The following is a 23,033-nucleotide window of genomic DNA, read 5'->3' on the forward strand; positions in this document are numbered from 1 at the left end:
GGAACTTGCACACATGACAATTAGCAGCCAAAGGCACCGTAAATGCCGGCAAATGCCAACGGCGCTGTAAATGCTTGTGGGTGCTAATGTCCAGTGAGGCATTTGCCTGTGCCGCCCACCGCCGTGCTTCATCTGGGTTCCTCTGTTCAAGGCATTCCGTGCTGCCCCTTCCCACGCTCAGCCCTTACTTGCTCCGCATGCCTTTGTGCCTTGCAACAGCTTTCTAACTTGCCCTGACTAAAACTAACCATCAACCACGAGATCTTTCACCTTTGTTTCTGTCCATGAGACCATGATACCCATGGGCTCATGGTGTCTCTGCCAAGCTGCCCTGAAATGCCTCAAAAACAACACACTTCTAGAGACTCGCCTCTGCTACCAGCTGCACACCACCATTTATTGCTAAGACTCTCTCGTCTCATCTGTTTTGTTCAACGTCTTGCCCAACATGGCTATCCAGGCAGCAGCGAGGGTCTGTCGTATCAGATGCTTTAAAAGACAAAACAAAACAGTTTTCCGCATGTAAAAAGTACGGGGAAAAGCAGCACCCAGGAAGCCCAGATACGTATTTTCCTCATTTTTAACTGGGACGGTTAAACAAACAACTTCACTTCTTCAGAGTGCGTTCCTGAAATGGGAGATTGCCTCTCATCCTGCTGGTGTTGCAAATGCTACAGGTGTGGAGTGGATCCTTTTTGGCTGGAAGCGCTTGCAGAGCAGAGAATGCTGCTGTAAATCGCTTAAAGCGCACTCAACCTGCCATCGTGGTTGATTTCACAGGGCTTAATTGCGCTCACCAGGAAAGGCAGCTGGATGAGATACTGCGATAATATCCTTTAGGTCCCACACAACAAACAGCTCCTGACTTTCAGACCCCTTTTACCGTACTCATCCCTCAACCACCTGCACTTCTTGTCAAGATCCAGAGGCCCCGTGGTTTGGGTTGGAAGGAGGCAAAACAACTGCATCTAGCTCTGGAAATCCCATCTCTTCGACATCGCGACGTGGCAATAGGGTCTCATCTGTACAGGATCTGAGCTGTCTCGCCACCTTTCACAAGCTGCCGACCTAGTCCCGTGATCCGGGCAATGCTGCCGAAGCCCTTTCTTCCTTCAGCTACAGAAAAAGGAATGGGGGACCAACTTCCCTGTTGAAAGAGCAGCAGCACGAAGGCGGCAGTTTCAGCTTGGAGGAAGAGGAAGTGGGAAGAGTCTGATGGACACATAGGAACGTCCATCTCTGCTCCACAGACTTTTATGACACCTGTTAAAATTTTTGAAGAGGGGGGGAAAGCAGGGATTTTTTTGAGTAAATGCTTTGAAATAAAGCCTGACACACCTCACTTCAACTACTTCCTTTGAAGTACCTGTTAGCTTTGAAAAGGATGTTCCCGTCAGTCACAAGTTACCTAGAACATTTAGAATTTGAGACTCATTTTTCTATACATTATTTACAGTTGGTATCTTTCTAGATTTAACACCTCATTTTGGCCAAGGAGTCGATTCGCAGCGCTTGGTAGCATGATTTAGTATTAGTCATGTATGTTTTGCTTTCGTCCCCTGTGTTTATTTACATTGGTCTAGCAGCACTACTACTGAACGAACTTCATAGTTAGAACTCGAAAGGTTTAAAATTAACATGGGGATTCCCCTCCAAGCTGAAAACAAACCTGTTTTCAACTTCAAAAAAAATAAAATCTCAGACTGGCTTGGTGGTGTTCTACCACGGGGGGGGTTCGGCATTATATTCCTTCATCAACGTTTCCCCAAACAGCAAACCTTCTCGTTCGGCTTTATGAAATGCTTCTCCCTGCCCCCCTCCATCAATTTAGATAAGCATCTTTGGGGGTCAAAAAAAAAAAGTTGCACATTCTGCTTCCTTCAGTACAAGTTTCTGTCCAAAAGCTTCACAGTATTATTTCCCCCCACCGCAGACCACCACCACCAACAGACTAGCACGGTCCTCTTTTTCACCCATTTAGTGCACCTAGGTTGAAAGAGAGGAAATAGGAGGCTGGGAGGTGTGGCAAGACAGACACCTCATTTAAAGGTCTCTGCCTCTCCCGAGTGTCTCCCCCCAGTGACAGAGGAAAGGAAATGACTTGAGGAAGTTTTACTACCAGTTTTGACAGACAATCAAACAAGCACCTATTCCTCAGCGTGCTCGGCCCCAGCTGCACGGGGGAAAAAGAAAAGTAAAAAAAAACCCCTACCAGAGATTCGGCCTCTAGCTGAAATCCAATTACCCTACGAGGAAAGGCTGAGAGAGTTGGGCTTGTTCAGCCTGAAGAAGAGAAGACTGAGAGGGAACCTCATCAATACATACAAATATCTTAAGGGTGGATGTCACAAGGACAGAGCCAGACTCTTTGCAGCGGTGTCCAGCGACAGGACAAGGGGCAATGGGCACAAACTGAAACATAAGAGGTTTCAGTTGAGTATGAGGAAAAACTTCTTTACTCTGAGGGTGACGGAGCACTGGAACAGGCTGCCCAGGGGGGCTGTGGAGTCTCCTTCTCTGGAGATATTCAAAGCCCGCCTGGATGAAGTCCTGTGCAACCTGGTCTAGGAGAACCTGCTTTAGCAGGGGGGTTGGGCTAGATGATCTCCTGAGGTCCCTTCCAACCCTCGCGATTCTGTGATACCAAAGGAATGAGGAGAAATCTGCTTTGGCCTGCTACTTGTACCAAAAAGGAAAAATGAACTGCTCCAGTTGCAACACAGCCTTCTTCCATTTCAAAATTTTTAATTCTCCCAACATTCCAAGATGAATACCAGCCCCTCAGCTTTCAAACGCATTTTAGATTGCAGATACTTTCCTCAATCCATCTTTGATTTTGGCTCTCTGATAATTTAATGTCTTTCTAAAAGATGGAACTTTTTTGCAGTTTTGAATTGACTTTGAGAGTAAGGACCTGAGGGCTCTTTCTCCCCTGCTGTTACCTTGGAGGTAGCCATCCATCCACTCAAGCCCTCCTACCACAGAGCTGAAACATAACACAGTAATTTTCCATACAGCTGCATGCTCAGGCGGCATGGGAAGACAGCTGCCCTAGCCATCACTTCTCACTCTCTTCCCACTAGGAATAATGAGCATCGCTTGGCTCATCGGGATTCGTACACACTTCCAGAGAGCACAAGCTCTGGTTATACTGGCAGCACCTCCTGCAAAAAAGGGAAATTTACCAATTTAATCCCACTTTCATTATGGTTTGATGACACCAGGTCTGTTGACAATACTCAGTTGAATTCTTTACATCCTTCATCTGCTATACACCTCTGCTCTAATATATCCCTCCCTATATGGAGGGATATATTGCCCCCTCTGCTGTCCCACAAAATTGAAAGGATCCTGCTGATCCTTTTAAATCTGATCCCAGATTTTTAAAAAAAAAAATAAAAAAAAAAAAAGGAAAAAAAAAAAGAAAGGAGAAAGAAAAACAGAGCCCTGCAAATGAATTTATCCATTGCTCCTCATCCCCTCAAAGAACTTAGAAGTTACGGGCTTTGTTGATTCTCCATTTATTTTGAGAAATATATAATATGAAAACTAGTTTACAGTTCTGGCACAAAAATGATGAAGCAATAAGCACAAAGTTTCTTTTTACAAATAACGCTATATATTTTTACCATTTAAAAGTGCCTAGAGTTTTTCACAGCAAATAAAGTTTATTTACCTGTATCTTTTTTCTTAGTAAAATATTCAATCTATTTAAATTGCACATGAACACCTTGGTGAAGTAAACTATATGTAAAGTTACAATAAATCTGTATTTAAAGCGGACAGTCATTAGAAACTACATGGAATGGAAAAGACTATCAAAGCCTAAATCGAATCCTAAAGACTGATCAAGAAAACAAGAGACAAGACACCGACTGATATGGCACAAGTGATTAAATTATTGACAATTTGAAAGAAAATAATAAAGCCTAGTTGAAGATCTTCATGGATCTAATACACTGCTAAAACATTTCAATGCAGAGGTTTTATAGCATTTAAACTGGCAAAACAGATTTTTGGCTGCTAAATATTTTTCCACAAGATCACAAGGCATCTCCTTCACTTAATACTGGACCTTAAAATGAGTACATCGGTAGCTAGAAAATGTGCATAAGAAAACAATTTACAGCAAAGGTTGCTGTAGTTGACAGTTTACTGTGTTTTGACACTAAAACAGTTGAAAAGTTTATCACTTATTAACCGAATTAACTTGCAACAGCAGAAACTAGAGCATTTTAAAATATCATCTTTGACTTGTTCCTTCAAAAAACTTGCCTTGTTCCAATTTCCAGAATTGCTGAGAAGTTCAGCCTACAGTTTTACTGTCAATACAACCACTTACACTACGCAAAATTGGGTGTGAACTGAAGTCTCTATAATCGGGGCCATAAACTTTCACACAGTATTCTTATTCCTCCTTCACAGACACTTGCGCTGAATTGTATCAGTCATTATTTGAAGGACTCTTCAGTGAAGAAAGAGTGGTTAGTCATCTAAGATGTCCAACCTGAAATATTTTAAAGAGGCCCAGCTGCCATAGTGTTTTGTGTGTGCTCTGACCTGCTGGGTTATGTTTCTTAAATGCAAACACTTTAACATTCCAAGCTGAAGATCCAAAAATTCAAGTATCCAAAGTCTTACTGGTTTTAAGTCCTGACCTTCAAGCTCGTGTTGACATCAAGTCATTTACAAAAGCATTTCTTTCAAACTACAGCACAACTGATTCACCCATTCTGATATCTTTTGTGGGTGGTCAAAGGAATATTTGATTTGCATCAAAGTAAGAATTAACATAGATAATTGAGTCCAAATAGCATTGTTATGTTGCTTTAAGAAACACAGCAATGCTGACAATGGCTGTATGATAAATGTCCCATTATGCCATTCACATCAAGCAGCACAGGAAACACATATGCACACTAGATTTCTTTGCACTGAAGCCCAGCTGTTTAAAAATGCAGGAATATACTCTGTTCTCGAAATTAATCTTATAGGCATGCACAACTTCACACATCTAAACAAAATCAGGAGGCAGGACCTAAAACATAGGCTTTGTGAAGAATTCAACAATGCCTCAAGGTTTGCGATCTAATGAAAGTCTAACCACTTAAAATGAGAGCGCCAATATGACCCTCCCCAAAACATGTTTGTAAACCAGGTATGAAAGCAAGTTTAGTCTATGTGAACTATCTCTGAAAAGCAATTAACCGAATTCAGAGAGGGAAAATAAACAGCCTCAATAAGTTACATTTTAAAGGTTTTCCAGTTAACCACCTATTACTTTTCATCTCCGTTTAACCGAATACCTCTTCTTAAACAGATGTAGAGAGTATCTTAACAAAAGCAATCCATTTTGCCTATTTTGTTGTTAAATACTACTTTGAAGGAAGTGAAAGTGCCCAGTTTTACAAGTAATTTTAGATTCAGATTACCAACTGAAAATGGAAAATATGACATTGAAAACACAGCAGTGCTAACAAATACAAAATATGCAGCTTTTTGGGAAAAAAAAAGCAGCTCACAAGGCACTTGCTATAGTGGTCCATTAAATAAACAGTATACATAGTGCACCCTTAAAACATCATTGTTACGCATCAAGCTTTTTCAGTGTTAAACTTCAGATTTATTAGAAACAACCACTAGGTTCTGTGTATTCTGAAGCAGTTATTGAGCAGCCTTGTTTCATATAATGTAAATGAAACCGATTAGAAGTGGGGCACAGAAGAAGAGTATTTTAAATCATTTCTTGTCATGTGAAGGTTTGTCTGTGTAGTGATAAGATTAAGTGTGGAATGCTGTTCTGACACACATCCCTCCCCCTCCCAGCCCCCTGCCCCAAAAAGCCACATTCCTGCATTGTTAATTACAATTGATTCTATCATCACCTACTGGTTTGGCTCATCATTTGCAGCTTTGAAAAATAACGTGCATAACAGTAGCATTAAGCTACTTTCCTCTCCAGAGCAAAAACTGGCAGGTAAGAAAAAGTAAGTATCTGTAAAAATTGTACATTATTTCAATGGCTGAAAATGCTGAAAGTTGTAATCAACACACTTGATACTGGTTTGATTTTTTTTTTTTTTTTTTTTTTTTTTTTGTTCATAACATACTTCAAAGGCCAGAAGAGCTACAGACCCGGTCACATCTCCTAGCATTTCTCTGTGGGAACGGGTTCTTCATCTCCCTTTAGAAAGTATGCATATATTAAACCATACTTTTTAATTACTCCCAGACTGAGAAAGCTTGGATCATGTATCTGCAAACTTAAGGTTTCCACAGTTTCATGTTGGATAGAATAAGGAACGCTGTCATTGACAGAAGGATCTGTAGACTGGCCAACGGAAAAGTTAACATTCTAAATTAAAAACAGTCCCAAAACATTAGCAAAAGGTACCAACTTGTTCAGGGGACTTCAATCTACTTCAGCCCAGTCTGTCATGGTACTTATTTTGTCCATAAGCACCAAAGTGTGAAAACTTAAGCATTTGTCCAGAATTACCACACATAGTCCATTCTCAAATTCTGCTCTGCAGATCACTTACAAGTTCCTCAAATTCTCTCCAACTCAAATCACCAAAAAAATATCTAATCCTCATTCACACTTTTGCATAGTTTGGCATTTTCTGGAGTTGTACTTTTGTTTTCTTTCATAGCTTTTGAGGGGACTCATCTGTCACATATGCAAGTACTTCCAGTCTAAATCCTTCAGGAGAAAAACTGAGTCCCACTTAAGCAGCAAGCTGTCCAGGACTGTTTGACATTCTTCTTTCAACTCAAAGTAAACATTACTCAGTTTTATCTGCAATTTCAGATTTTTCCCTTTGCATCATGCAGCGACGAACTATGCTGTCAAAACTTCCTAGGTAAAATAGGCCAACGATGCGAAAAATGCCCATGCAAACAACCTGGAAACAGAGAGAAACATCTTTCAATTCATTTAAGATCCCGGACAGCAGCATATTATTTACTTGTGAAATACAAAAAAAAAGTTCCAGGCAGATACGTTATATAACGTCAAGAAAACAAACTCCTGGAGACCACCATACCTATATAACGGTTTGGATTTGAGTAGCAGGTAATACCCTTAGCTTTCTTGCCAACTTGCTGCTTCAGCTTGGAAATACTACTTCAGTTTCCTAAACCTGAGTCTCCACAGTATCAGCAGCCATTTGATGAACCAAATGCTTGACTGATCAATGCTTGCGCAATGTTCTACATTTTAAAGTATTTGAATCTATAAGAAATTGTGGCTATGGGGCCTTCCCAAATCTTACCTGCTGAAGACCTTCAGTAATAGAAGTGACTGGTGACATTCCACTTGTCAATATTGATAGCATGTAACCATCTGATCCAACTGAGCTGTTGAAGTTCCCTTGCTGCATGGAAGGAAAACAGTGATTAAGAAAAGAAAAAAGTAATTTACCCAGTTGTGGCAAATCACGTTCTTATTTCAACAGCTATTTTTGATGAACATAGCTGATTGATGTCGCTAGCAACAAATGTTATGTAAAAAAAAAAAAAAATTAACACAATTAAGAATCAAAATATTCAGAAATATTTTGTGCTATACAGCAACATTCCAAAAGGCATTCACTTAAAAATGGACAAGGAAGCTAACTTCTCTAAAGAGAGAAGTGTGCTAAATTACTGCGTATTTCTTTACAAGACAGAAAGGCTCTAAATTTCTTTTTGAAGCATGCTTACTGATGGGGAAAATGAATGACTGTCTCCTCATCTGTGAATATATTTCAGAGACAGAATTACACCCTAACTCTGTCAGATCACCAATCACTACCATAATTGTAGAATAAAATAGTGCTTGCTTGTTAAAATCGGTTTGCTATCACATGAGATTTGGCAGGGTGGGTGTATTTCAATTCAAATGCAAGGTAACAGGTCCTCCTTCACCTATGTCAAGGGTTTTTAACTTGCCCTCCTCAAAATGGTGAGATACACAGCCTGCTACACAATTCACCTGGCAGAAGAGGGGGGACAGACACCAGGAAAAAGTCGTTCGGTTGATTGGTTTTTGACTACTCATAAGGAAAATTGCAGTTCTATAGCTCTGACTCCCAGGCTTCTCCCATTTGTTTCCAGCAGACTTTATGCTGGAAAAACACTTTCTGAAACACTGCAGGACTAAATCTATGGAATGCAGAAGTGAAAGGAGAAGGTGGTGTTCCTGAATCAGGGTTAGGAGTGAATCTATGCGAAGTCACAGAGGATATGAGATTTGGTCATTTCCCAACACACACCTGAGAGGACTGCAAGTTCCTACAGTACAGAGCTACCTTTTAATTTCCATTTTAGTCTCTCAGCTGATGGCTTGAGTGCATAAAGACCACATGTGAACCAATATATAATCCAAAGTGCTGGAAAGCATGGTGTAGAAATACCGGACGCTTGAGATTAGACACATTCATTTTCCTTAGCACCAAAGCAGAATATTATGACAGTACTTGCTTTTAAAACTCACCACCCCAAAACCAGACATAATTTTTTGTTTATGTGCTCTATTTGTGAAAACATTGTAAAAACTTCACAGTTGAATGCCTGCTGTAGCTGTAAATCATGTTGAAGATCAAGAGTATTTGGAATGGCAAAATAATTACAGATTTTAGGATTCAAGCACTGTGCTTTATGAACATGAAATTTCATGTTTGTTTCCATTCTGAGGTGCTTTATTAAGCATGCAAACATTCCATGGCACAAAACATTTAAAAAAATTCCTCAGAAAGGCAATACACCCTTCACCACTAAGAGCAGCATTTTATGTATTTTAATCACTCATAAATCACATACTTAAGACATTAAAAGCCAAAAAGGCTAGATTGCCTTCATTTACTATAAAATTATTTTTATATGAACTCATCTTCAAGAAAAATAAAGATAGTCCAACAAGCTTTTGAGGTTAGACAAATGGTATTTGATACATAAAAAGTCAATAGAGTTTAGTGCTTTAAAGTCAGTCATAATCTGCCTTTGAGACATTGCATCATACTGATGCATCATTTTGTTCTGTCTAATGTACAACTTCAGATACTTTTTAGTTCCAGGAGATTGTATAAAATCATTTGTGGGCACAGTGGCAAAAGAAGTATAATGAACATACTTCCTGTGCAAACTAACCAGCACAGAGTACCATTTCATGTAAATAGATATTACATTTAGCTTAGCCATTGTCTTACAGTCTTAAACAAGCATTACATCCTAGCCTCTCCAATGAAGAACGTACTTTAAAAAGATAGTTTACTTACTATGGCATCTTTGACTATAACTCTGGCGACTTGTTCTGCTTGGCAAACAGATGAGGTTTCAGAAATTAGCTTCGTCTCTAAGGGCTTTAGTAGAAAAACACCAATATAAATTTGACTAACAACACACAGGAGAGAAAAATATGAAGGTCAAATTTCGGTTTGGGGTCTTTTGTCATGGATGACATCACCGTTAGCAAGTGGTATCATACTGTCACCTAAAACATCCACTTAAAGAAAGGTAGAAGCACCTTGAGAAATAGTAGTGTAATTTTATGAAGGGAAATGCCAACTTTCCTTGAGTAGTACTTTTTTTTTTAATAGTTTATTACTAATAAAATATGAAAAAGTGTTTTTTCCCCCAAATACTCGATTTTCATTAGAAGCTATCAAAATGCTTAAACCATGTCTCCTCAACACCTGTACTAGTTCATTTATGTCTTCTGCCAGAAATAAAGTAAAAAATAGGCCTGAAATAACTTTTAAGATCCTACAAAATAACTTTTTTTTTTTTTAATTTCTAAAACTCCACACACTGGTATCCACCAAAATCCATCAATGCATGTTATTTCTTCGTGTTTTAGACCATTTATGCTACTTTACCTCACTAGAAGAAAGCAATTATGGTGGTTATTTTATCAATCACACTTTCTTTCACAAAAAAACCCACCCACAACTCTGGTCTGTTAGAAACACAAATGGCAAAAATATGCTTTAGTATTTAAAAGCACGTTTGTCATTCATGTACTTTTAACAAATAAAACAATGATGGAGCTAACTGCACATCCAGCTATTTAAATGCTCAATATGTTAAGATTGATGGTTCTGTTGATGAAGAAAAAACAGTGCTAAACTAGGGAGAAAGAGAGTACTTGGTCACAAGTTGACTTGTTGTAATGGCTAATTCAGTTACCTTGAGTAATAAAACTTAATTGAAGCATTCAAGCCTACTCAAATACTGGGAGTAGGTTAATTCAGATATTAATACTTCAAAAAAGCACTTCTAGGAAAGAGCTGAGCAACTACAGGTTTCTCTCTCATTATCAATCCAAAGTACCACAGAAATTAAATTTCACAGGAACAGGTCTATTTCCAAATATCTGTAGAATTACGAATCCTGATTTCACTGAGCGGGCTCACTGAAAACTTTTTTTTTGTTTTAGGATGTTTATTTTAAGGGGGGGGGAGGGCAGATATCACTGTCTTGCCAGCAGAAATTACATACAAACACTTTATATATGCTTTCCTACAATGATATGGCTTGTGTCATCAAATCTCCATCTCATAACACCAATGTACTTTTGAGCTTACTGGCCAATATCCACCAAACCTGAAAGATATAGGGATGTCAACAGCAATTAAAATACTATAAATTTGGGAAAAAATAAGCAGCTGTTCAGAGCAACAAATAAAGTTAATGACATGTTGAGAAAAAGGCAGGCAGAAATCAGCCATTAAATACTTGATCTGGCTAGTCAGCCAACCAAAGCACAGTTGTAATTTGTAAAGCAGTTTACCTAAAAAAAAAAAAAAGAAAAAAGAAAAAAAGAAGCTAAAGAGGCTTAATGATTAAATACAGGAAAGCTGCATCCTACTTCCTGGCATTTTCTTTTACTATAGTCAATGATTAGAGAAAAATAGCCTAGTCCTAAAGAGATGCAAACTACAGAAACAGATGTTCTAAACTAAGTAGTATTAAATAAATGCAACAGTAATAAATGAGTATCTGAACTGTCAGAGCAATGCAATATTGCAGAGATTTAAGGTGCATTACCACGACAGGAGCAAGTCACCTGAAGACTCCATGCATGCTAAACCAAAGCATAAGTCTCTGCTTAAAAGACAACACCTTTTTGACAAATAAGATAAATCTCACTGAATCTGTTTTAAAGAGAAATCTTGGATGAACATTGCATTTTGCTGGTGACTGTATTTCCCTGAAATAGGCTATTACAAAGAAAAAAATCCCAGAGAATATGCAAGCTATGCAAGTATCTGCAGATGTCTAATTATGGCACTTTATATGGATGTGTGGGAGTACACATTTAATACAGAATATCTGTATCAAGAAATGATGAAGTAAGAATCATGTTATACAATCCCTACTGGTTCCTGTACAAAGGGTAAAAGACAAAATGGAATTCAACCCCAATTTCCTATTATACATGATAGAGCATCTTGAAAAGGCTGACCTCCTTAGACATGAAGTTTCTCGTTCACAGTATGCAAAAAATTAGACACATTTTTCTCTGGTTGCCTGATACTTCAGTCCGAACAGAGGGCCTGAATGTAGTTTTTGGAATTGTACTTCCTATGAAGGGACATGCCAAATGACAAGAGGCAACTAAACTTTTGAAGGTCAAAACTTCCCTTTTCAAGGTAAGCCAAATGAAAAAGGCCTACTGCTGACACACCCTTCTGAAAAGTGATACTGTCGCTTGCACTGCATACACAATGCAAGAGAGTTTCCTTTAATACTAAACAACAGCCACTACTGAATTGTGTCATTACATACATTCATACAGCACGGTTAGTTTGCAGACTTCACTGAAGGAACTGAGCTTTATTTTGATCTGTCACGTCTATCAGAACAACTGCATAGTATCAAAGATGCAAAATAGGAATATTGGTTTGGGCTCATTAAGCTTTGATATCAAAACAAATAGTGGTTTTACAGTTTACCACTCCACAACAATATTTCAATTAAGTACAGAAAGACTTCACAGTGTTTCAGATATTAAAGGTAGGTAGTACTTCCATCTAAAGCCAGAACAATAAAATACACAAAATTATCCTACAAGCTATTTAACTATGACTAGTTAAGTTGATTTAATTGAAGTGTTTAAAAGCACTTAAAATCTTAATATGCACCGATTTCAAATGCACCACAGAAGCGAATAAAATCTGAAATGCATTGCTTACTACGAAGTGAAGCTTTAAAAACATTAACAGTATGACTGAAGAACAGTTTACCTTTGTTTTACTTTCTTCTGCAAAGCCAGGTGTGTCAGTATCTGGAGGATAGGCCACCGTTACGTAGATATTATAAGGTTTTACCTGTATTTTACAAAAGTAAGTGTTATCTTAATACTGACAACCTCTGTATGTCCCTCATAACTTCATTAGTTTCTTTTACACTGAAGAAATACAGCAAGCATGAATTTAAATTGCTTCTAGTGGTCAGTCACCCTCATATTCAGCACTTGCAAGACTCAGAGCTTTGTCAAATGAGACAGCAAAACAGCAAAGATCTTAAAGAGATGGTTGCATTTTGTTTAATAAAAATATCTAAAAACTTTGCATTTGACGTAAATTATTTGATGAATCTAAGTGGGTTTTAAGCCACTTAGGAGGAATATGAATGTAATTTAGCTCTATAATTTTACCATTTTCAATTTTTAAAAAAAAGACTAAATCATTGCCAAACACCAGTACCCAGCATTCATAAACACAAGGCCAAAAAGGCTTTCACTGAGGCTTATTAGCATGCTTTTTTGCTGTTGTTTATGTCAAAATATTTTCACTGCTGGACAAATATGAGAAAAAAAACAAAAATGTAAAACTCAAATTTGATATCTTTAAGAGGTATACTCAAGTCACAAGGCTTTTCAACGCATGGTATAAACTTGCAAGGGGTCAAAATCTAAGGAGACAAAAAAATAAGTAGAAAATGTGAGGAAAAATGGAAAGTCTCATGTCAAGGATTGCATTTAGTTATGCATTTGTATGTATGTGTCACAGAATTACATCACTTACTGCACTACTATTCAGAAACTACTACAATGCAAATCAGATACAAATACAGAAGCTTTTAATGAAAATATTCAGAGGGCTAAGATAAAGAAGAGTGTTGTAAAGCGCTAAGCATTTTTATTTATATTATGAAACATTCTATATGGAAAAGATACTGAAATATCACATCACAGGTCCACAAACACCCTATTTTCAGTTTTGAATAATTCCATCTTCACAAAAATACCTGTCACCAGTCTGAAGAAAGACCCTGCAGCCACGTTGTTCTATTTGACAGGCCAGAGGTGATTAGAGGTAGTTTTACCCCACATTCTTATCCTGATCAAGGCATAGAACTACATTGAACAGAACAGGGTAACAACAGGGACTATGCAAAGGTCTAGAACCAAACACAGACACTTAACAACTGAAATGTACATGCTGAACAGAAGAATAAGGGAAGCCATTTTCAAATCAATTTTACCTGTCTTACTAGAATGTACTTACCAACCTCATACCATCAAATAATGAAAACAGTGTTTGTTTGGTTTTTAGTCTTGACTTAAGCATAAGCTTAGATCCTTGCACTTTAAAAAGCTCATATATACCAAGATTTAGAATGGTGAACCACTGTCAACACAATTTTTCTTGTGGACAGTCCTCAAATTCTAGCTTGCAAGTTTTACTGTTTTGTATGGTTCACAAACCACTTACCATGGCCTCACAAACAAGTTGGGAATCACTGGCCTGCCCCTCATGCATCCATGGGATCTTCAATATCATTCTGCACTTAGAGCCTTGAAAAAGACTTTTACTCAAAAGACTTAAAATCCAAGTCCTTTCAAGTTAAAATAAAAGAATAAAAGAAAAAGTCTGCACATGTGTTCATTTTCAGTTCTAGGAACAGATTCAATCTATTCCCTCTTATGCAACTGAAATCAGCTTAGTTTCTGCAATCCCATGCAGAGCAATAGGATTGTACTGCTGCCAAAAAAAGGGCCAACATAGCACGCAGATATCAGCAGTGCTGCACAAGACAAAAAGAGAACTACTTAAATGAAAATGTGCTCTGCTGCTGGTTAAAAAAATATTTTTGTTTACAATCAAAAATACTTAAATTATTGCACACATACCTCCATTTGCAGGGCTTCAGCCAACCCTCGAAGAGCAAACTTTGTTGGAGAATAAGCTGTGTAACCAAATAGGCCTAACTGCCCAGCCTGAGATGATACAAACACAATCCTTCCCATTCTTCGTTCCTTCATGGTAGCGATTACTGCTCGACTTGGGTAAACGCTACCCAGATAATTGACTGCCATTAATCGCTGTACAAACGATATTAATATGGTATTTGAGCCACAGATTCAGAATCTTTCAGCTGTTTAGTATTATTTAACAAAAATCCGTATTTCAGTCTGCTTTAACAATGAAGTTCAGTAGATTTGTAGTTCTATGAGCTGGCAAAAGAAACAGTTGTTTTCTATTTTACAGCTTCATGTTTTATAGCTAAAAATCTCACTTCAAGCCAAAAGAAATCCAGTCAATCTACAAGTCTTAATAGCATCCAGGACACTGATAATACAGTATCAGTGTATACAATATCAGCGTATACAATATGGCCTTTAAGGAAAAAAGAAGAATATTTAAAGGAAAATCTAACCTAACCAGTGTCCAGGAAGCAATCAATTTAAGCACAATGTATGAAAACATAATGAAATGAAAGTTTAAAGAGCTTTCTAAAACAGGAAAAATTCTATGTATTTATGAATTTCAGAGATTTTAATCTTTGGCAGGGTAAGGGGAAGTCTTTAAATTTCACTCTCTAGAAGACCCAAACCACAACTGTTAGCCTATACAAGCAACAGAATGGATGATTCAAATTTATTATAAAATTATGCCTATTTAGTATTTTCAGACAATTCAATGTTACCTGTAGATGACTGGGGGCCTGAGGGCATAAAATAACCAACATACAAGGGTTTGGGTTTTGTTGGGGTTTTTTTGTTGCATTTTTTTTTTGTCATTTCACCACAGCAGCAGCTTTTAAAGCTGTAAACAATTTGTGCACCTCAGAGTTAAACACTGATACAGCTGAATTTTTCTTAAACAGGTTAAAAATATATATATAAAAAATCCTCACCAGAAAAAAAAGTGAGACAGTGTGAAGCTCAGTGCCTTTCACAGTGAATTAAACTATAAAAATACATGCCAGACTTTTTTGCCATCTTGACGATTGACTCTATCCGAGAGGGAGAATTCGCTGTTCTGACCCATCAATGGACCGATTGGTGAGAAATTAGAGGCAATCCTTGCAAATATAAAGATACATCCTAATTCTGACAGCTACCACAAATCAAGTGTATCGCTATTCATACGAAGTCTACAAAGACACAGGAATGCAATCTGATTGTTAGAATGGTTGAATAAGAAATCATCGCATAATAAAATAAAAAGTATGCACACTCACTTCAAAAGAATTCACTTCTATATCCTCAAATTTTCCTGTAACTGATGTTCCTGCACAGTTTACAAGCATGTCAACTGGCCCCAGCTTCTCCTGAGCCTGGAAGAGGGGACAGAGGTTAAGAGGTTCTACAGCAGTAAAAAAAGCCTTCCTGTAGCACAGTATCATTATAAGAAACTATTTCCATTAGAAATATATCACACAGATAAGCTTCTTAAGATACATGGGTGAATCAGTTACTTCCTCACCTGTTTTAGAACATTTTCCACCTGTTCGTAGTCTTTAGATACATCAACAGAAATACATAGTACAACCTAGAACAGGAAAGCGAAAGAACATTTTTACAACACAGTAAGTCCAGTAGCTGTTGACCCAAGCCTTTCAAAATGAAACAAAACCCAATGACATATCTTCTCCAGAAAAACAAGAAGTCTTTTTGACAGGAGAGTTTGCACTTCTCCCACACTGGAGAAAGCAATCAATGCCTGCCCCCTCTGAGCTCCTCCCCCTCACGCATTCTAGTATAATAAAGATTATATTAAGAATGAATAAGCACTTCAGGATCTTCAAAGCAGCTACTCACGAGCAAAGTATAATTTATAATTTACTGTACTAAGACACACTATGACTTATTTACATAAGTTTAGTAAAAACCATTCTAAGGCAGTCAAAATTCCACAGTGCTACATTTAACTTTCATCAGCGCTAAACACAAGTGAAACCATTTGCATGGCTTAGGCTCATCTTCAAGAAAAAACATTTTTTCCATATCATAGAAGGGCATGGTTGCATAGCATTGCTCTGAAAATGCAGCATCAGCACGGCTTTTCCAAAGTTTATAAAGCAAGTGTTCCAAACATGCTAACTTTAGTACTGGCAATGCATGCTACCCCCTTTTTTCCATAAATTTTTTTCTGAAGAATATTAGTAAACTTAGTTGCATACTGTTTAATTGTGACATGTCAAAGACAAAACTCTAAAAAATTCTGTGAGAAACTGACTACTTCCACAGTGTCATAAGTATTTAAAAAGTGAAGTACTGTGTATATGTTCACTCCCTATCTGGAAACCAAAGATTATGGGGTTTAGTTTGAAAGACACAGAAAAATTAAAATAAGCATTGACCAGGGTGGGGGACAGGACAACAAAAAAACAGGTAACAGTGCTATCTAAGCTTTGTTGCAGCTAAAAGTTAGGCCTTGTTCTTCTTGAAAGTTACTGAGTACTTTCAGCAAGATGATCTCGGAATCTATGTTCTGAAACACCTTCAGATCAACCCCTGGCCAAAGGAAGCACTGCCTTTGGGTTACCACTTAAAAACTGTAAGATTGCTACAAACTCCAGCTTGGCCAGGTATTTACAAATAAGCTACCCTCTCTGCTGAGCCATCAGCAGAGCTTCAGGGTAATTTGTCGCCTTGAAAGGAGAAGCAATCTCCTATCACTATAAAAGGAGGGGGTCCTGTACTCTTGTTCCAATTTCTATCCTTTCTGTTACTTTGGTCAACTCATTTAAACTCAGTTTGAGGTGAAACAGAACAAAGTCATCACCAGTTTGTAACAGGTATCATCATGACCACTTGTCATGGAACACATGGACACACACACACAAAAAAAGCTTACCACAGTGTAACTAACTGCTTTGGCAACTTAGTCATTTGTCAGTCCTGCCTCTGGTCAGACTACAACACTTCCTAGCTGCATAAACAGAATCTGCTTGCCATTCCTGTACAGCAGGTTGGCTATTCCTGCCTCCCAGCACTGTGTGTAGTTGGACATCAGACTAAACTTGTGGTACAAGTTATTGGCAGGTCCGCATGCATCTCCCCTTAGGGCATTTATTACATTTTGGAAATATTTATCTTTTACGTAAGTTTAAGAATAAAACAGCATTTGAACGAAAAGGACTGATTTATTAACTGGATGTCTTTGCAAGATCAATGAGGAGGTTAAAAATCACAGCTCTGTATCAAAATTGGAGCAGTTAATTAATGTATCAGATTGCATAGTTATTCATACTGTGAAGAACACACTCAGGAGCTACCACAGCTTTTATGGACTACAATCACGTTAAACAATTCACCTCTGCTTCTATTATCATATGTTCTTTCTTCTGCTACAATATACTACCTTCACTCCAGAGCATGCTCTATAGATCCACACCTAGGACACAGAATACACTGCCAGAAGTAGTCTAATATCCCCAGCCCTGTTCCTCACCTTTTGTTCTAAATATTGCATGGTGTTGAATCATTAGTAAAGCTTCCACAATAAAAGATCAATTCAACTCCCAGTGAAGTAACTGGGAATATTCTATATATTAGGAAAGGGATTTAAAAACACAAAAATTGCAAAAAAACCTCTAAGAGCAAGGATTTTGTTCCATTGCACATTGTAACCATAAGGGCTGCACTGTCAGCACTAACTAAATAGCATGCAAACATGTTCAAAAGAACATTTGCCAAGCCGAACACTAAAACGTACGCAGATGCCAGACACTGGTTGTCAATGCAACCTGGTTTCATTGAAACTAGTGTAGGGTTCTTGAAACCCTGGTTTTAAGAGGTGAATGGTGACAGCATATATTCATGTAAAAACTGATCTTTCCTGAGAATATTTGCATCTTGGCTTGACGTCGAGTAAACGTAATAGTTTCTGTGTACGTGATCCATATCGGACAACACCTTTCTCTACACTCTTTCAGCAATCCTTTTGTACAGCTTCTCTCGGTTCAGCCCCCCTCACTTCCCAGCTTCTGATCTGCTGTTCTAGTGTGAGCTCTGCCTCCCCAGACTCCCTGCTTTTTCCAGTTCTGTTCTTTGCATTTAGATCAGGCAGGCTTCCTGATGAACTACAGGCTTCCCCTTGTCTACAACCCAACAACAGCTACATAAGAGCCAGCCTATCTATCACTCCCACTGCCTATGCTTAACCTGGCTGCAAGTCTAGAGCTGCTTCTTCAAAAGCAGTCCGGTTCAGTCCTCGCTAGAGCTCACTCAACCTTGAAGGTACTTTCTGAGATTTTAACTGACACCCTTATGAACATGCAACCAAGCAATATTCTTTGAAAAAGTCCACACCTATCAAGCTTGGACAGATTTTAGCAAGAACACCCTGACACAGTGTTTGACAAGGGATTAACTTTAATGCTAAGCTTGGGAAACTACTAGAACAGCTAAAAGAAAATGGTTATCAGGATTTTTTTTTTTTTTAATGGGCAAAATATAGTTCCTCCTCACCTCAAATGGCTTAGTTTTTCAAATAAAGTTGATCTGAGTAAGGTAGCATGCACAGAAAAAAAATCAGCTTGAGCCGTTTGACAAAAACATATGGAAGTGAAGACAGAATCTTATAAATGGAGGTATTGAGAAAATTTTGTATCAGCTATCACTAAAATTATTGCCTCCATTTTCCATTGCTTCTTTTCAAAAGAATCTCCAATTTATCAATTCAAATCCCTTTTCACATACAAATAAATTGCTTGTATCTGTAATTATGAAAGTAACAAACCAGTCCTGGAATACAAGAAAGGAGAAGTTGAAGATGCTAACAGTCTCAATACTGTTTCCCCTCTCCCCTTGATTATTACTGCTGTGAAAAAATAATTCTAGCATTTCATCTTGAAGTTATGTATTTTGAACATAGCAAGCTCTAAAATAGTGCCTGTATGCACAAGTGCACTATCTATTTACCAAAGCAGCTTCAGTGTTTAGAAGTCTTAGAACTTCCCAAATTTAACCTGTGTAACTGTTACAGTACTTCGCCAGGAAAAGGAATACAAGTATGATATAATGAACTAAACCTGGAAACAAGTATCTAAACTTCTTTTCCAAGACAACTGCTGCATTTATGAACTGCAAAAAGCAAGAGATTTGAAAAAAATTTGGTTCTTCCACTTCATCTTGAAGAATACAAACACTTACTGAGTGACAGTAAATTGCAGCTATCCAAAAAAGCATACTACACCTACAGCTGAAGACATAAATCTTTTTCTCCAAGAAAAGCAGGCTAATGCACTAGGTAAGCAACATCAAACGTAGCAGACTTCATGTAAGCAGATTGGTATTTTTGAATTCAAATACTGAGCCCTCACTCATTTCTTGTCAAACAGCTTTGTTTTAAAGGCAGTCACTACAACATAGTTCAGTAGCTCTATCTTAAGCAAAACACACAACAGCCACTGTTAGCAGTGATCTTACCTGCTTGTCATTAACAGAGTACTTTTCTATTTCCTTCTTTGTCTGCAACAGCTTGTTCTGAAATGGATACAAGAACAGCTAAAGCACTGCAGTTCTGAGAGCAGTGTTAGCCTTCAGTAATTCAGTGAGACTTAAAAACATTCCCTAAGACCCCCAAAAGTTACCTTCAACTAGTATTAACACTTTACTATTGCCATTTTGCAGATTTATGAATATATAACGAAAACATGAACTCCATCAAGCTATCAGAACTAACATGGAATTATCATAAAAATCGAAGTAAAATTTGGAAAATTCAAATTGTCATACTCCTTTCAAGAAAAATTGTGTTCATTCTGGCTGCATTCAAGGTTATGCAAAGTAAGTTCTCAAGTGTAACTAAATTATCAAAGACAGCTGGGACTGAGGCCCAAAAAAAGAAGTTAAGTGCTTTTATTTCCTGAATAATTAGTTTTTTCTCTACAAATAAAATAACAACCCATTATGAAAACAGAGTCATTCCAACTAAATTCTGAATACCTCTCATTTAAAAAAACCCAAAGCAACCTTTTTTCCTCCAAAGCTGTCTTGATGAACAGTTTTTCACTAGTAAAAAGTATGATATAATGCTGATTAGACACCAAAATACTCTCTGAAGTTTAAGACCTGTCTTTAATCCCCCAGTTACCACTAAAAATTTTGTCCTCTGCCACGGATCTAGACAGTGAAATAATAAATGCCATTAACAGAAGCGATAGCACTGGCAGAGTTTTAAGGCAAGCTGATCACAAATTCCATGCTGGGCTACGCTCCTTAAAAAGGCAGCCACCTCTCCTCTTCAGATGCATTAATTTGAAATGCTTAGGATCCCCTTATACACAGAAGAAAGTATGAATAATTATCAATTCCAAAATTATTCCCCACCTATGCCGATTTGGTGAACAGAGTTTAGCCAGTAAAAGTACACATACACTTACCTCGTCCCTTGCAATCAGTGTTATGAAAGCACCTTGCTTATAACATTCGATAGCAATACATTTTCCAATTCCACTGGAGCCTCCAGTTACCTAAAAGTTATTTGAAAACAGCAGCGTTAGTCCACTGTTACCATCCTTTCTCCCATATGAGTCAAATAAAGTGAGAATTCTAAAAATATACAGAGATCAAAATACCACCCAATGAGGTATGAATACAGAAGATAGATACACTAAAGTTAGTTTACTTATTGAGTATGAATGAAAAGTAAGATCTGAATAGATCTACCCTAAAACCAGTTTTACCTCAGTCGTATTTTTTGCTCATTTCTTCTATCAGGCACACTTAGTCCCACTCCCACATGGGCTTTCTTACATGTTTTTGAGTAAGTTCTGTACGTTATTTCTAAAAGACAGGAGTAGTTAAAAGTTTGAAATCACTATTAATGTTAGCCATAATAATATGATTACATACTGCTCCTCCATACCTGCTCGCAGTAGAAATTATTTGTAAAATTAACAATTGCAAATTGTCTGCTGGAGATATCATCATGCAAACATAAACAGAAAACACCTGCTTTCTTACTAAAAAATTTCCATTAATTCAACAGTTGGCCCTCTGTAGAGCATTTCTCAGTCCCCCAGTCTGGACCTTGAACTGTCTGTGCCATCCCGCAATTCCAGTTTTGTGGTGATGCCAGCACCTACACTTCCATTACCTTTTCTTCTTCCTCTAAACTGTAACACTGAATAGTCCTCTACGCAAACAGGAAATTAATAGTTCATCTGCAGACAAATGCAGGGTAATTACTACAGCCCTGCATTATATGTTGCAGGAGGATACACCGCCAAATGATACTAATAAACAGGTTAAAGTTACCTTAACACCTTTCTCACTACCCTCAATAAACCTACTTATAAAGTCCACATGGAACAAGATGTAGACAATCCTGACCTCTCTTTTTGACTAAAACAAAAATGTCTGTCTGTCTGACACTGCCTTTAGATGGCTTGTTCATGTAAGCCCAGTCTCAGACCACATGTGCCTTTGGTCCTTAAACAAATGCTGATACCTTTCTTATATACTCAAATTATTTGAGCTTTCTTTTAACAGCATATTAAGAGGCTATAATTGAGAAAACATTGGAACAAAATGCCTAGAAGCAGTTACTGTAAAAAAATTCTTCTGATGAAATTAGTTCTGAAATGCAGATTTCCTAATAACTGGAAAAAGTAGCGATTTAGTTTGCTCTGGAAATCATAATTTGTTGTTCTTTTTCCAAAGTTCTCAAAAGACTTGGGAGAAAGTAAGGTATCACACCTCCGTTTTAGGTATGAGAAAATGGAGGCATTGAGCTAATTAGTGGAAAAGCAAGGATCCCCAATCTCTAACTACACACTCTATCAAAAGCCTTGTGTTGTCTCCTTATCTGCCAATGCCTCAGAGATGCATTATCCTTAAAATTCTTTCCACTTCTGGGGGCAGTAAAGCCAGAAGTACGTTCCCATGAATCACTAAACTCTTCTTTCATAAAAGTATTTTTAGCACTAACCTTCAAAAATAGCTTATTGTAAGTTAAATAACCCCAGCAAACAAAGATTTACAATATGATCCATGGTTTCTGACTGATCCGTCTGCAGTCACAAATGGGCCAAGAATGAGTGTAATGTTCACAAAGACTAACTTCAGTTCTTTAGGCTTCCCCTAATAATAGAGATAGCTGCTTCAGATTAGCTTCTGACTCTCTCTGCAAGATTAGCTTCACCCTACACTAACCTTCAAGGATGACTCCAAGACGCATATCCTGTTCTAGAAATGTGAAACCTGGTCTGTAGTGTTTTGAACCAAGGATGACTGCTTTCAAAGTAAATGAAGTCCGCAAGAGTGTGAGTGTTAGTTAATAATCTGGGGCTTCAGCAGAACCCCAGAATTAATTTAATGCTTCATGATGGAAAGAAGTTAAGAATTTTAGCGTAATCGCAAAACAGCTTGCAAGATTTCAATACATCTCTGAAAAGATTAAAAGACTCCATTTGATAAATTCAGACAGATCTCAGTTCTGCAGCGCTCGTGAGCTGCTTCTACAGATTTTCAACAGCAGCAGGTACACCAGCACATGAACTAATCAATGTGCATGGAAGACTGCTCCAATTCCAATTTTTGGCACAGCACTGAGACGCAGCTGATTACTACTTGCACAAACCGCTGAGTATCGTGAGCAGGTCAACTACACCAATGCTTGAGGAACTCTTTGAAGGTGAACGTACTGGCACCAAGCCTCTGGCTTGTCAGACAATGCTAATGTTCATTTCAGAAAGACATGGTCTGAAGTCATACAAGAAAAAAAAAAAAAAGAAGTTCTTATTCACAGTCACATCCAGGAACACTGGCTCATGTCAGATAGATCAGTGACAAAAGGCAGTATCAATTA

General features: G+C 37.8%; 1 protein-coding gene across 1 annotated transcript; it reads right to left on the reverse strand.

Moving 5' to 3' along the window:
• Positions 1-3,555: 3,555 nt before the first annotated feature.
• Positions 3,556-22,218, reverse strand: KDSR (3-ketodihydrosphingosine reductase). Its single transcript, XM_035890577.1, has 11 exons — positions 22,207-22,218; positions 21,321-21,359; positions 20,605-20,694; positions 19,649-19,705; positions 15,699-15,764; positions 15,454-15,549; positions 14,120-14,311; positions 12,228-12,311; positions 9,258-9,341; positions 7,275-7,376; positions 3,556-6,905 (listed from the first exon to the last, which is right to left on the reverse strand). Exons 1-11 carry the CDS (start codon positions 22,216-22,218, stop codon positions 6,786-6,788), a joined length of 942 nt encoding a protein of 313 aa, XP_035746470.1. The 3' UTR covers positions 3,556-6,785.
• Between the last annotated feature and the right edge of the window lie 815 nt (positions 22,219-23,033).

The sequence above is a fragment of the Egretta garzetta genome, unplaced genomic scaffold (genome assembly GCF_000687185.1).
Source record: "Egretta garzetta isolate BGI_Z169 unplaced genomic scaffold, ASM68718v1 scaffold283, whole genome shotgun sequence".
In the NCBI taxonomy this organism is placed as follows: Eukaryota; Metazoa; Chordata; class Aves; order Pelecaniformes; family Ardeidae; genus Egretta; species Egretta garzetta.